This window comes from Megascapheus bottae, chromosome 23 (genome assembly GCF_031878675.1).
Source record: "Megascapheus bottae isolate mThoBot1 chromosome 23, mThoBot2.hap1, whole genome shotgun sequence".
Lineage (NCBI taxonomy): Eukaryota > Metazoa > Chordata > Mammalia > Rodentia > Geomyidae > Megascapheus > Megascapheus bottae.
The window spans coordinates 22676503-22690178 of NC_143531.1; the positions used below are offsets into that span (position 1 = coordinate 22676503).

Here is a 13676-nt window from a genome sequence, read left to right on the forward strand (position 1 = left end):
GGACTGAAGCACAGTTTAGTTATCCATTTCCATATCCATAGTTGGAACTTGCTGGATCAGATGCCTTACCTCTGGGATTTCCCTAGCTCAGACAGGTGACTGTCTGTGACACTGTTCAGATAAGTAAGATTAAAAAGACACGGAGTGTATTTACAAATCATAAACTCAGTCTGTCCCCCCCCCCTCCTGCTTTTCTTAAAGAGAAAACTTTTTGCTCAAAGCCCGATTGTGCTGGTATATGTGTAGAGTTGCTGAGTCTCCCTGATCTCCTCTCAGGCCCACTGCTGTGCATCTGTGGTTCCTGGGTGCCTGGGGCTGCTTCTCAGAGGCTGGCCGCCTGGCCTCCTTCCCTGTTTCTGGTCCCAGAGCCCAAGTCTGTTCTGCTGCTCTGGGAGGCAGCGCCAGGTCAGGCCTTTTACCCACAGGCCTCTTATTCTGCCCCTTCTGTTAATGTTTGCCCTGGGGTGCCTTAGCCCTTTCGTTTAAACAGAGGAGGAGGGGTGAGGAGCCTCCTCTTAGTTTCCACAAGGCCTTGCTCACGTGTGTGAATATGTGGGCCCCTGCAATGGAGGGAAGGAAGGAGGGCGGAGGGGATAAAGAAGAGAACAGCTGCTGTAGCTTTATTAGTGTCGGATATGGCTTCAGGGTCTGGGCTTAAATCCTCGTTGGCTGCTAGCATCTCCCTTAGCTCTGACCCTTTCTGGGTTCTCTGCCCTAGCCATCCCGCAGCTCCTTTACAGTGTTTCAGTGTGATACTATTCAGAACAATCTATCACTCATCTGTGTTTTTCTGCGTTAAATAAGTATTATTTCTAAAACTAGATTCTGAATTTTAGTAGTAATTTTTTTTGAGGGGACTTTCTCTTCCCCCAACTAGAAGTAAATACATGGCTCAGTGAGTGGTACGGGTCAGATTTAATGGGATTAGGGTTCTTGTTGAGGGTAACATTACACTGGCTTGGGGAATAGAGTTTGTCAGGCCAGGGTGTGTGCCACCCCACTGTCCCCACTGTGAATGGCTCTGTATGTAAAAGTAAAAGATCGCCCATCTCTGAGCTACTACCCTATCCTTCTGCCTTAGGGCTCTCCCAGTGCTGATGGACAGCTTTGTTTCCTTTTCATTTCAGCTGCAGATGAAGACATCCTTGCCAAAGGAAAACAGTCCATCAAGAGTCAGGCTTTAGGAAATCAGAACTCAGAAAACGAGATCCTCCTGGAAGGAGATGATGATACTCTGTCATCCGTGGATGAGAAAGACTTAGAGAATCTTGCCGGTAATTCAGTGGTTGTGCAGATATTTCAGCTGGCTTTGGGACAGTGCACATCTAATGACTTACTTCTGAATTCAGCTGTGACCACTAGGGCTACCAAGCTTACACCCACAGTTACGTTACCAATTGTTTTTGTTCTCTCCCTCCACCTTTGTCTACAATATCTACTTCATTTTCTGTTCCCTGTGTCTCCTTTCTTTCCTCTTTTCATTTTATGTCTAATTTTCACTGTTAGAGAAAAATTTTTAAAACAGCCACAAAAATCATTTCTTCTACGAGTTCCTGTATCTCTTGGAAATTACAGCTATATGTAAGAATCTTCCACTTATTTTTATAAATAAAGCTTACAGGCAGATGAGCTATTTACTTTGTTATACATGTGAGTAGTATTGCATATATACTTAACTCACTGAAAAAAAAAACAACTCCAAGAATATCGTGGATTTTTTTCCACAGGATTCACATATTTTCCTTGATGTAGGAATTTGATTTGTACTCTATAGAGTCTCAGTTTTACTTCCCTTATGGGAAAAATTCTCTTGTTTAGCCTCAGATTTTAGCCATTCATTAAATGGCTTTTTCCTTTAAAGCCTAAGCCTAACTGAACAAGTCTACAGTTTTTAATAGGTAAAAACTATAACCTTCAATTCTGATGGTTTTAAGAGAAAAGATACTAAAATGCTTTTATTTGGTGACTTGTCTGTAACATTTGCTACCTGCAACCTGAGAATGAAAAGCAAAAATAGGAGCCTTCTGTCTTCTCTGAAGGCCTCCCTGTAAAGTAAAACAAAATTAATTGTTCTATATTGTGAAAGGATTGGATGAGTATAGAGAGAGTACGATGGATGCTGCTATTCTTGTCTTTTCCTTTACATCCATTTCCCCATTTCCTCTCTGTTTTGCCTCTATTCTTGCTACTAATAATGCATTCATACAGTGATAGAGGTGAAAGGGGCGTTTAATTATATAATCTTGACAATGGCAATAGGATTAAGAAGTAATCCACACTAATAAAGTGGTGTGGGCTAGAAATGAAGTGGAAATTGTCAGGGGTCTTCTGTAGGACCTAGACTGCCCTAGCTCCTGCAGCTGTCTGCTTACCCTATAATTGAATGTCTGAGAGTGATTGAAAAAATGTTATTTCTTCTCAGGATTACATGCTAATGTACAGAGGGCAAAGGGAGACAGCAAAAGAACACATAGCTGCTTATTTCATCCATTTATAGGGATGAGCTTTGGGAAATCATGGCTGTTCTGCAGCTATCTGCTGCCCATCTGCAAACACAATGTATCTGTACATTGGGAATAGAGGGCAAAACCTGCTCTGATCTCCACAGAGCATCCTTCCATTGTCCTACTGGCACACATTAAGATTGATGTGTGATTAAGGACCATCCCCCTCCTAACAATCAATGGAAATGTCAATTCATCTGAATTTTGAAGCACTTATTCACTCATTGATTACCTGAATAGGTGCACCTTGTTTATAGGCACTATATTAATTCAGAACTGTGAGTGCCAATCTTCTGCTTGACTCTTTTCTTCTCTAGGATTTCTACAGTGAGGAATTGACATGGGATTTCAAATTCCACATTCATCTCTACATAATTATGTGTGCATTTATCTATTTACCTATAATTGTTATTTTTAACACAGATATACTTTATGCTATTCTGTTTGTAGTGGGTCTATTGTTTTCAGTCGTGGTCTGATTTGTCTCTTTGATAAGCCCTGTGGAGATTTGATTATTCCAATAAAAATTCATTCACTTGGAAACCCACCCTCCAGCTGTTTACTCCCAGAGTCCCGCAACCACACTATATTAGATTTGAAAGCACTGAACAATATTTAGCAGTAGAAAGGCAGGCTTAGAAAAGAAATATTTTTATCAGTCTTGCATGAGGGAGAACTATTATGTATGAGAGATTTTGAATCAAACTGGCTCAGGATCTTTACCAGAGAATGTAATTTATCAGACAGTTTCCCACTTCACTAATAAGCTAGTGATTTTTGTGTACTCAAGCCTCAGTCAAAAACTCCATGTTCATGTCTGGCCTTGGCAGGCTATTGAGGCTTCCTTGCTCCTGTTTGTTCCTCTGTGTTGTTTGATAGCCTGAGGCTTGTTTTCTAAGTGGAATGTAGATGCACTTATTTAGGGAGTCCCCTTCTTACCTAGAGATTAGAGCAAAGCTTCTGCATTCTCTCTATAAAATAATAGTATCCAAGTTTACTGTTATTATCAATGGTCTATTATAACTGTTATGAGAATCCCAACCCTGCATTATTTGGAGAAGATTTGGGATGGACGGAATGTAGAAATATAGAATTGGCAGGCAATCTTATACTTAGAAGTAAGAGTGCAAAAATTAAATAAAATTCTGGTCAAATTTGATTTTTTAAAACATGTCATTGTAGCCCATGCAGTTTGTCTTTCCCTTGGCAGGTCCTGTTAGCCTGAGCACACCAGCCCAGCTGGTGGCCCCCTCTGTTGTGGTAAAGGGCACTCTTTCTGTCACCTCCTCCGAACTCTATTTTGAGGTGGATGAAGAGGATCCTAACTTCAAGAAAATCGACCCCAAGGTGAGATGAGGAGGGAGTCTCTTTCTTCTTGGTTGGCTGCTGTAAGACTGGTCTTGGTAACATTTCTTAGGCTTAGTTCAAATTTCTTTCTGAATTGCCTCTGCTTGCATGCAAGGCACTTATCTTTTTTTTAGCTTATGGTTCCTTTACTGTTCACTTAGATGATCAGCCTCAAAAACACTTCTACTTAATTGCTGTTTGGCCCAGGAGGGGTGCTGTTTTGAGAACATCATCTATATTTTGCTTTGAAGGGTCTAGGGTGAATTAAGCTACATTATGAGTCAGATTGAGAGTAGAATTATTTTTGTTTAGCCTTTATTTTTTGTGGATATTCTGCCAGTATATCATTCTCCTTGCTTTGTCCCAATGACTTACTGTTCTGTCATACTTGCAGGCATTTTTTCCAGTGTGGGTGATACCTTCGTTTTCCATTACCTATAGTAGATTTTACAAGGCACTGCATAAAATACTATCTTAAATGAACATGGAATTTTCCCCTAAAATATATTTTGTTACTCTTCAGACCTTAGGAACTTTATTTTACTAAGAACATTTAAAGACAAAGTTATGTTGATTTCATGAAAGTGAATCATAAAAATGATTAAAATAAGCAACCTGTGGCTTGAATAATTAATTATACTGACTAACTGACTCTGTGTGTGTGTGTGTGTGTGTGTGTGTGTGTGTGTGTGTGTGTGTGTGTGTGTGTGTATGTGTGTGTGTGTGCATGCATGCATGTGTATCTTGAATTTATTGGCAGGAGATTCTTAGAAATGATATGAATTAATGATTTAGAAAATTTCAGATAATCTGTTGATGAAAAGAGATTAGGTTATAATTTTATTAAGGATTTTACAAACCATTTTTCTCTTGTTTATATTTGCAGCATCTTGTTTACCCATTGCAGTCTATATATAGACAGTACTGTATGACAAGAGGCCATGACAGAACTTGTTTTGAGCTAGATAATTCCACTGTACAGTGTACAGATAATTCCAATGTACAGAAAACTTTTAATTCTAAAATCATATCAGCTAGGGTTTTTTTTACTTTATTATACGGTGAAATGTCTGAAAAATTGTTTTAATTAGGGAAGAAAGATTAAAATTAAATTCTGTGATTTCTTGTAGTTTGAATTTAAGAGAATTTAAGAGATTGGTTCAGAATATTCAGTTGTGCTTTTGGAATACACGTAGTTTAAAATATGATGTAGTTTCAGGGTGTCTATAATGAATCATTTATAAAATGAAAATCTCTGCCAGTCTTTCTGATTAAGTTCTTTGAAGTTATTTGTTACTGTAAGAGAAGCTGTAACTTTTATTTCTCTGTTCTTGTTCTGTGCAGCATCATTAAATTAATTTTCTGTGTTTGTTGCCTTTGCAATATGGAATCTTATAGCCTAATCATAAAAATCATCTTGTACCACTGCAATATGATTAATATCCCAGAAGCCAAAACTCCTGCCAATTTTTTAAAAGTCCAGCCAGTCATTGGAAGAAGTTTTTATTTTGGATAGATGTTGATGCTGTAAGGCCTTAGAAAAAAAACAATATTTTTTCTTTAAAATTTTCCCTAATACCATGTTACATAAGGAAGAAGAAAAGAATGCCCAAATTGGAGACATTTTTTTTTTTCTTGGTAAGATACTAATTCCTACTAGAGACTACTTGGAAATAGCCTGTATCTTAAGGTTGAAATACTTTTTTGAGTGAAAAAGTCATCTTAGAATGATATTTTTATCTTTTAACTACTGTGCTCTTCCATGATTTTGTGCAAATATAAGGACCTACTGCCTATTATGAAAGTATTCCTAAAATTCAGGCAATTTTCTCCAGTGTTGACATTTGTCTTACAAAACATTAGTGAGTGAACTGCATTAGTGAGCTTGTTTTGTATCTATAAAAAAAGAAACTAGAAAAGAGATACACACACATTGAAAGAATATATGGTTCCAGAACCTGTAAGACCAAAGTTGATATGTTTAGCATAGGACTATTTTTACCTGGAGATCCTAAATATAAGCTCTTTCTGTCAAGTGAGCTACGCTTCCACCCTGAGTAGTTTCCTTCTGTCCATCTCTGCTGCTTTGTAGCTCATCCCTCCGTGTACCCCTCCCCCACTTACACTTCTTCCTCTCCTCCTAAAATCGCTTTTTAGAACGATTTCCCTCTACATCTGTCATTCATAGATTTTACCCAATAAATTTAGAATTAGGTGAATTTTTAAGTGTTGGTTGGATTGTGACAGCCAACCTGTACTGCGGCCTCACATTAGCAAAGCTAATGGAGTATACAGTTCCCTCAAAAAAAAAAAAAACCCCAAACCAATTACTTTAGGAAACTTTCAGTTTAACTAATTATTTTGCAATCCAAATAGTTATTTTCTTGCATGAAAAATAACCTTTCTCAAAGTTAAGATACAAAAATTAGTTCATTGGATTGTTACCTTAGAGAGGCCGAAGCCAGAAGAAGGCAGTTTTCCTTTTTGTACATTCTTAGAACAAGTCTTTCTTTGGCTTTTTAATGGTTGTCAAAGTCTTTTTGGTTTGAATTGTACATAAGCAAGTTCAGAAGCATTTTTGAAATTTGGTCAAAATGATTTTGGCTTGGCATTTATAACATCCATTTTAAAATATAAGTAGTTTATACATCTGAATTGTTTCTGTCACTATTTTCTGTTGAACATGGTTGTTGGAATCGTTTTATTCTTATTGTACTTTATTTAGTTTAGATTCTTATTGTTTGAATCTTGAAGAGGATAAATAGTTGAAAAAAAACCCACCAGCTTAACATGGTTAACTACTCAGAAAATATAAATATTTCATTTGTATTGGATTGTAAAGTACTGGCATAGGAAAGAAAATCTCTTTTAAAAGATTTTTAAAATTAATATGAAATTCTATTCTTTCACATAGTTTACATTTTCTGAGTTTGACATGATTTTCATTGTAAAAATCTACAGAACAGATATACTAAGGATTTTGGTGGGAACTTGTATGATTAATTTTTCAGATTGTTTTTATATTGTAAGTTTCACAAGTTAGAGTTCAGGTGAAGCTTTCTTTGCATTTAGTTGGGTGAATTCACACCTTTATGTTGCACACAGGAGGGCGAACTTTCCTTCCTTCCTTCCTTCCTTCCTTCCTTCCTTCCTTCCTTCCTTCCTTCCTTCCTTCAAGAACAATCCACAAGCAATTACAATGTAAAGTAGTATTTTTATTACTGTTTTCAACAAGACATCTTTCGGGTGAGGGTGTTGGTGCAAGGAGGGAAAGGTACAATCAGACATTGGCACTGAGATACGTTTAACATCAGTAAAACTTTTTTAAAAGAGAAATTTTACATATAGTTAAATAATTTTTTTCACTTGGTGACAGTCATTCAGGCAACTCAAAACGAGAGAGAGACAGAGACACAGAGAGAGAGAAGAGACAGAGAGAGGAGAGAGACAGACTGACAGAGACGACGGGGTAAAGAAGGAAAAGGAAGGGGGACTAAGATACACGGATTTGAAAATGTACCTTGGGTTTCATTTTGTGATGGCAAAGCCCGCCCGACTGCTTCTTTTTGTGTGACCTTTTAAATTCACATTGTTTGGAAGAAAACGATCACTCTTGTGCAAGAATGTGGGTGTTGCTTGTTGTTGTTTGGGGTTGGTCCGCGCTCTTTTGTTCGCTTCTTAATTTACGGAGGTCTCCGCCGTCGCCGCCCTGTTTTTCTTTCAGGAGATTCAAAGTTTGCGCCGGAGTCTCCGTGGCGCGCCCGCGCGTGCGGCTCTCCACGCGGCCCCCGGCACCCTATAGTTTGTCCAGGCTTTTGGGATTGGTGAGGATTTCCCTGGCCAGCCTCCAGGTCTGCTTGGCAGCGCTCTCCAGGGCCGAGTGGGGCTTGCCCTGGAAGAGGTCGAGGTTGGGCAGAAAGTAGTGCGGGCAGCGGCGGCACTGCAGGCAGGAGATGAGCTGGAGCAGGATGCCATTGAGCCGGTCGCCCAGGCAGGCCTCGTCCCAGTCCGTCTCCCGCGGGTGCTTCTCGCACTCGTACAGCAGCAGGGTCTTCATGTGGTAGTTGTTGAGGGGCTGGCCGGGCAGCTCCAGGTGGCGGTCCCGCAGCGTCTTCAGCACAGAGAGGCACTTGTTCCGGCAGCCGCCCATCAGCAGGCGGTTCTCGGCCTCCCCGAACTGCAGCACCCAGGCGTCGCTCTCGGCTGAGCTCTGCTTGCCGGTCAGCGAGTAGCACTCCTTGGAGAGCAGGTTGAAGCCCTCGGCCTTGACCTCCGCCACCCGATTGGGGCCGGGCCAGGGGATGTGGGGCATGGGCCACTGCGCCGCGCTGCGGGGCCAGATCCCCGTGCACTTGAACGCGGGCGTGATCTGCACCACGTAGCGCTCCCTGATGCGCAGCTTCACCTCGCTGGTGTCGGCGATCATCTTCACCACATCCCTGTAGCTGCACTTGTCCACCGCCTGGGCCACCAGCGTCTGGAAGCGCGAGCGGATCTTGCGCGCGGAGAGGTAGCCGGAGGCCGTGATGAACTCGACCCACAGGGACATGCTCCGCTTCCGCCCGTCGCTCAGCTTGAGCACGGCGCAGCCCGGCAGCGAGCCGTCGTCCACGAAGTTGAAGACGCCCATCTGGTTCAGGTAGAGCACCACCTCGAACTCGGTGGGCGAGATGACCTCCAGCCCCTCGTAGCGGGCGTCGATCTCGCTCAGGGAGCTGATGAAGCGGGGCTCCTGCACCTCCACTTCCTTGAGCACGTCCGAGACCACCTTGCACACCTCGCGGATGGTCTTGGCGATGGCCGCCTTGCGCGCCTGGCAGCGCTCCGTGTAGTATTTATTGAGCTGGTAAACCAGCTTGGCCTGAGCGGCGATCATGTTGGGGCACAGGTCCGGGCTGTACACCGGCGTCTCGCAATACGTTGAGGGATCCAAGGCTCACGCGCTGGTGGTGGCCCTGCGGCTCTGCAAAGAGGCGGTGTGCTCCCCCGAACCCCACCTGGGCTGACCCGCGGGCGCTGCAGCCCGGCCACCGCCTCCGCTCCCTCCTCCCGAGGCCCCTTCTCCTCCTCCAGAGAATTAGAAGAAAGAAAAGTACCTGCTAGGACTTTTCTGCGTGCTCTCGATAAGTTGGTTTTTTGTTTTGTTTTTGTTTTTGTTTTTTGATATGTTTACGAGAGATTGGGGTGAGGGAGGAAAATGTCAGACTAACTCAGAAGTTAGGTTTGGGTGTCTGCAGCGGAGATTGCCCAGATAGATCTGGAATGGAAATCACTTAAGTGCCAAAGTAAATTTAAAAAAAAAATAGAGCGCCCCAGTCAGAGGTTCATTCTTCAATTTCTGTCCCGCTCGGGCAGGCCTTCTTCATTCCTCCGTGGAGATGCTCTCCGCCTGGCCCTCCCGCAGCTGCAGAGTGCAGGGACGGGCGGTCCCGGCGCGCTCGCTCCAGGCTGCAGCCGCCGCCGCCGCCGCCGCCGCCGCCCTCGCTCGGCTCCGCGGCTCCGCTCGCGGGCTCTCCTCCCTCTCAGCGCGCCGGCCTCGACTCCTCTCGGGGGTCCTGTCCGCGCAGTTTCCCTCTTTTCCTACTGGAGGCGTTGTTTGGTTTGGGTTGGATTGTTTGCGGTGGGTTCTTGTCTTTCTCTAGGTGCACACCGCTGGAAGTTGTTTGATACTCATTTCTGCTTCGTAATTTATACTTTTGGCCCTCACAAGACCTATTTTAGCGTGACGAAGTCGTTGCTGGCGTTGCATCTGGCGTGTAGTTAGAAGGGTTCGGGGTTTTTCCTCTCCTGGGTTGCTAGTGCAGATTACACTTTCTGAACCGTCTCCCTCCTTTCCTCTGACGCCTCCCTCCTCGGTTTCTCCCCCTCCCTTCCTCCGTCCCTCCCTCCTGTCTTCTCTGCCCCTTCCTCCTCCCCTCCCTCCCTTTCTAGTCCTCTCTCTCTCTCTCTCTCTCTCTCTCTCTCTCTCTCTCTCTCTCTCTCTCTCTCTCTTTTAGTTTATGAATGGTCCCAGAGCCATCATGAGGGGTGGAGCTTCATTTCCTACAATCCCTATCGAGCTGTCAGTGCTTTAGCCAATCCGAGAGAGAAGACGGGCAGGCCGAGGAACAGTAGCTGCCACCGAGGCTCTCGATAAAGGGGGGGGGGGGGAGAGGGAGAGAGAAAGAGAGGGGGAAGAGAGAGGAAAAAGAAGAAAATACAAGACGACAGTAGAAGTCAAATGCTCGCACATGTTTCACGGCTCCCTCTTCTTTATCATCTTATCATTTACAAAGAAAAAAGGGAGTCTGTGGAACTAGTTCTGGAGCTGGCTGGAATGACTCAAGAAAGAGTAACAGTGGTTCAGAAGGTTCTCTTTTGAAAAAATTCCCTCAACTGTGGGTGCAAACTAAAAATTACCTCAACTTGAGGCAAATGCAGCAAGGAGTATCCAATTTTTGACAGTTTTTTCCCCCTACTTCTTCCCAGTAAACTCACTCCTCTTTATTTTTCCCCTCTCATTATTGTTGAGAGCCAGAGCAAATGTTGTATACATGTGCCAGAATGGTGGTGGTGCAGGAATGAATATACGGTGAGGGTTTATGCTCATAAATCTCTTGTTAGTAATTTCCATAGCTACTAAAAACAGGCCAGACCTAATGTATCCATATTGTTTGATAATCATTTCATAACTAAGATCCAGATATGTTTTATACCATTGTTTTATTGTTACAAGAACTAATCAGTTACTGGAGATAAGATGTGTTAAGTTGTGAGAAATTCATGGCTGGTAGAGTTTGATAGGCATACTTGTTTGTTAAATAAGCTTCTGAAATTGTGCCAAACTGAAGAAAGAAGTAAATGTGATTCCCAGTTTAAAATTTCTTAATACATTAGTATCACGAATCTGATTTTGAAAGTTTTCTCAGGCAGCATATTTCATTTGTAGAATGATTTTATTTTCATAATTGACTTCTGCTTTTAAAAGACTTGACTGCTGTGAAAGTCTGTAACTATCCTGCTATTGATTATACAGATGGCGTCACTTTTCCCTGGGTATCTCAGTGGAACCATGCATGCATCTTTAGACTAAGTGGAATCCTTAACCCAATGAAGTTCTTAAGGCCTTTTAGATGAGAAAAAGCTGCAATACTTTCCAATTTTCTCACTATGGAGGGTTTATCTTTGACTTAAGTCATTCCTCTGAGTTGTTTTAACACACTCAGGATTCTTTTTAGTCTGATTAGGAGCACTGGGTTATGTAAGAAAAATGAAAAATCGGTGAAGCCGTTTAGGTGTCACCTTCCTTTTTGCAAAACTGTGTCGAGTTGTTTTCGTGAACTTCCCTGGGAGGGGTTGACGCCCTGGAAAAGCCCAACCAGGTGAGCGTGAATTGGGCTGTGCCAGGAAAGCTGAGGTCGGCCTCTGCAGGCCGGGGCCGGGGCTGGGGCCGGCCACCCCCACCCGCGGCTTGTCACCCTCCTCTCACGGCCCCAGTCCTTTTCCGAAAACTTTGGCCTTTGTTGGGCGGTGTCCCTGTGTCTTGAAGTCCGGCTGGTTTTGTGCCTAGGGTCTTCCTTCCGTGCGGAGGAGCTGGGAAAGACCGCGGGCGTCCGCGCCCCTCGCACGCGCCAACACTGCTTTGCCAACTCCGGGGTGGTGGAGATGCGGGCGGCGGCCGACGCTGGTTTCTCAGGCCGGTGCCAGCGAGGACCCTCGGGCTCTGCTCCGGGCTGCCTGTCGGCGCTCCCCCGGGCTCTCCCTCCCCGCCCCGGCCCCGGCCCCGGCCCCCCGGACTGGGCCGGCCCGCACTTCGCGGTGCCCGGCGGGACGGGAGACGCTCCCCTCCCCCGCCCCGGGCAGTTTCGGGGCGGAGCGTGGCTCCATCCCGGCGCTGGCCGCTTCTCCGCCACCCGCGCTCCCCTGGGGAGTGCTGGTGAGCCGTCCAGGTGCCCGGCGGCCCGGGCCGGCCTGCCGGGGCCCCCGACGACGTTCCGCCGACCCCTCGTCCCCGCGTCTCCCCGCGTTTACAGACCGAGTCCGAACCCTGATAAAACGTTACAAATGCTTTGGTTTAAAAACAATTCATTTCCAATTTAGCCGGGCTAAGGTGGATGCTGTAGTAAATAATCAGTTAAACAAAGGCGACTTTAATTTATTGCCGTGGTACTAATTAGAAACATCATTGGAGCAATAAACTTAAACACTTGCAGCATTAGCGCTCGCTCCCCTCCCCTGCCCGGCGCGGGCGGCCGCGGCCCCTCCGCGGGCCTGGCTGGGCGCTGGAAGGGGGAGCGGGGTGGCGGGGGCGGTCGCCGAGGAGCCCGTCCCCTCCGCCTTTCTGTGTGTGTGTGGGTGCCGAAGTCCATCAGCGGCTCCTTGACGGTGTGTGAAAGCCAAGTGGCAGCTCCTTCTGCCGGGGAGACCGCGCGTTCCGTGAGCCAGAAAGAAAGCCTGGAGGCTAAAAGCCACCTCGCGTCCCCGGCCGATTGATCTGTATTCTCTCCTTATAATCCGTCTCATCATACTTGAGTTAATGAGGCCGGGGAGGGGGGCGGAATCGGACGTCCTTGACAAATTCATTAGGGAGGCCGCAGGACATTTTATTTGACTGTTAAACATCTTGTTTGTTTGCTTTAGGCAGTGCCAACATCAGCGGGCTTCTGCCCAGAGCCCGGGCCGGGGCCGCGGGCGCTCCCGCGCGCTCCCGGGAGGCCGGGTCCTGGAGGCTCGGGGATGGGTTGGGTTGGTTGGGGTTTTCCTTTTGGATCTCTGATAGGCCAGAACCTCCCGGGGTGCTGTCTCAGGGTTTGCCCTTTTCCATCAGCACATCAGGGATCTCTGAGAAGAATGTAGATGAAAAATCCGAGGCGTGCGTGCTTTTAATTACTATAAAGTATTCATATTTGAAGCTTTTAGTCGGAAAATTTCCCAATTCCTTTTTGAAAATCGATGGGTCAGCTTAAACAAGGACTTTACCAGGTTTTTGTTGTTGTTGTTGTTTTTTGAGAAATATCAGTATTGTGGTTCTAGAATAGTTCTGTGTTACTCATTGCGTTTCCCTTGATCATGATTAAGTGAACTTTCAATTATTAATTAAAATTCTCCTTTCATTGACACCCTTGTTGAGTCCAGGGGCTTGGAGTGGGAGGTGGGGGAGAATGTACTTACACAAATCATTTTTTTTAAAAAAGAAAACAGACGTTTCCATTTCAGAGTCTTCGTATGTTTAAAATTAGAATTGGAAGTGAGTATTCTGGTGCTAAGGTCTGGTAATGATCTTAGAACACTTTAAAAACTGAAAATACTTACCGAAGAATAACAGTGGGCAGTTAGACTAGAAGGCTAACCTTATCGCTTAAGACAGTAACAAATGACTTGACTTTTCCAAAGTTTTCTTGGAAAGTAATAAATAGTCCAAATGGTGACACTTTCTTACCTAGAGATTTCAGTTATATTTTCCCTTAGCTCAGACTTACACAAGCCTCAGCCTAAGTGCTCCTAGAAAGATCCCTGACTTCCATTTAGAGAGAAGCAGAAGAGAAGGAAAAGGAAAGCTGAAGCCCTTTGCCTGTCAGTTTTACACGTTCCTGCACTGCTGAGGAAGCTCATGGGCGGCTGGAGTGTGTGGACCTGCGAAGATGTCCTGCAGTAGTTCGTGGTTGCGTCTCAGAAGGACAACCGTGCTAATGGATGCAGTACATGCCCCTGTACAGCTGACAGTTATAATCCTGTTTATGTTCTAGAGAGTCCTTAAACTTTAATTTTCCGCAAATCTTTACTTAGAAATGTATTCACTAAATTAGCCTTCGATATACTTTCTTTTTACTTTATCAGATTACTGAA

General features: G+C 44.6%; 2 protein-coding genes across 2 annotated transcripts in view; one reads left to right on the forward strand and one right to left on the reverse strand.

Annotated features, from left to right (window-relative positions):
• Window positions 1-13676, forward strand: part of Lrba (LPS responsive beige-like anchor protein) — a 400347-nt gene that overhangs the window by 218700 nt on the left and 167971 nt on the right. The window contains exons 39-40 of the mRNA XM_090356865.1: window positions 1128-1274; window positions 3715-3851. Of these exons, the coding sequence (XP_090212991.1) occupies window positions 1128-1274; window positions 3715-3851 (284 nt within the window). The remainder of the gene's footprint in view (window positions 1-1127; window positions 1275-3714; window positions 3852-13676) is intronic.
• On the reverse strand, window positions 7613-9321 carry Mab21l2 (mab-21 like 2). The gene has a single exon (XM_090356585.1). The coding sequence runs from the start codon at window positions 8725-8727 to the stop codon at window positions 7648-7650; it is 1080 nt and encodes a 359-aa protein (XP_090212711.1). The 5' UTR covers window positions 8728-9321; the 3' UTR covers window positions 7613-7647.

Bases quoted from the DNA above. Each gene is read 5' to 3' on its own strand.
- Mab21l2 (XM_090356585.1), bottom strand. From the start codon at position 8,727: ATGATCGCCGCTCAGGCCAAGCTGGTTTACCAGCTCAATAAATACTAC.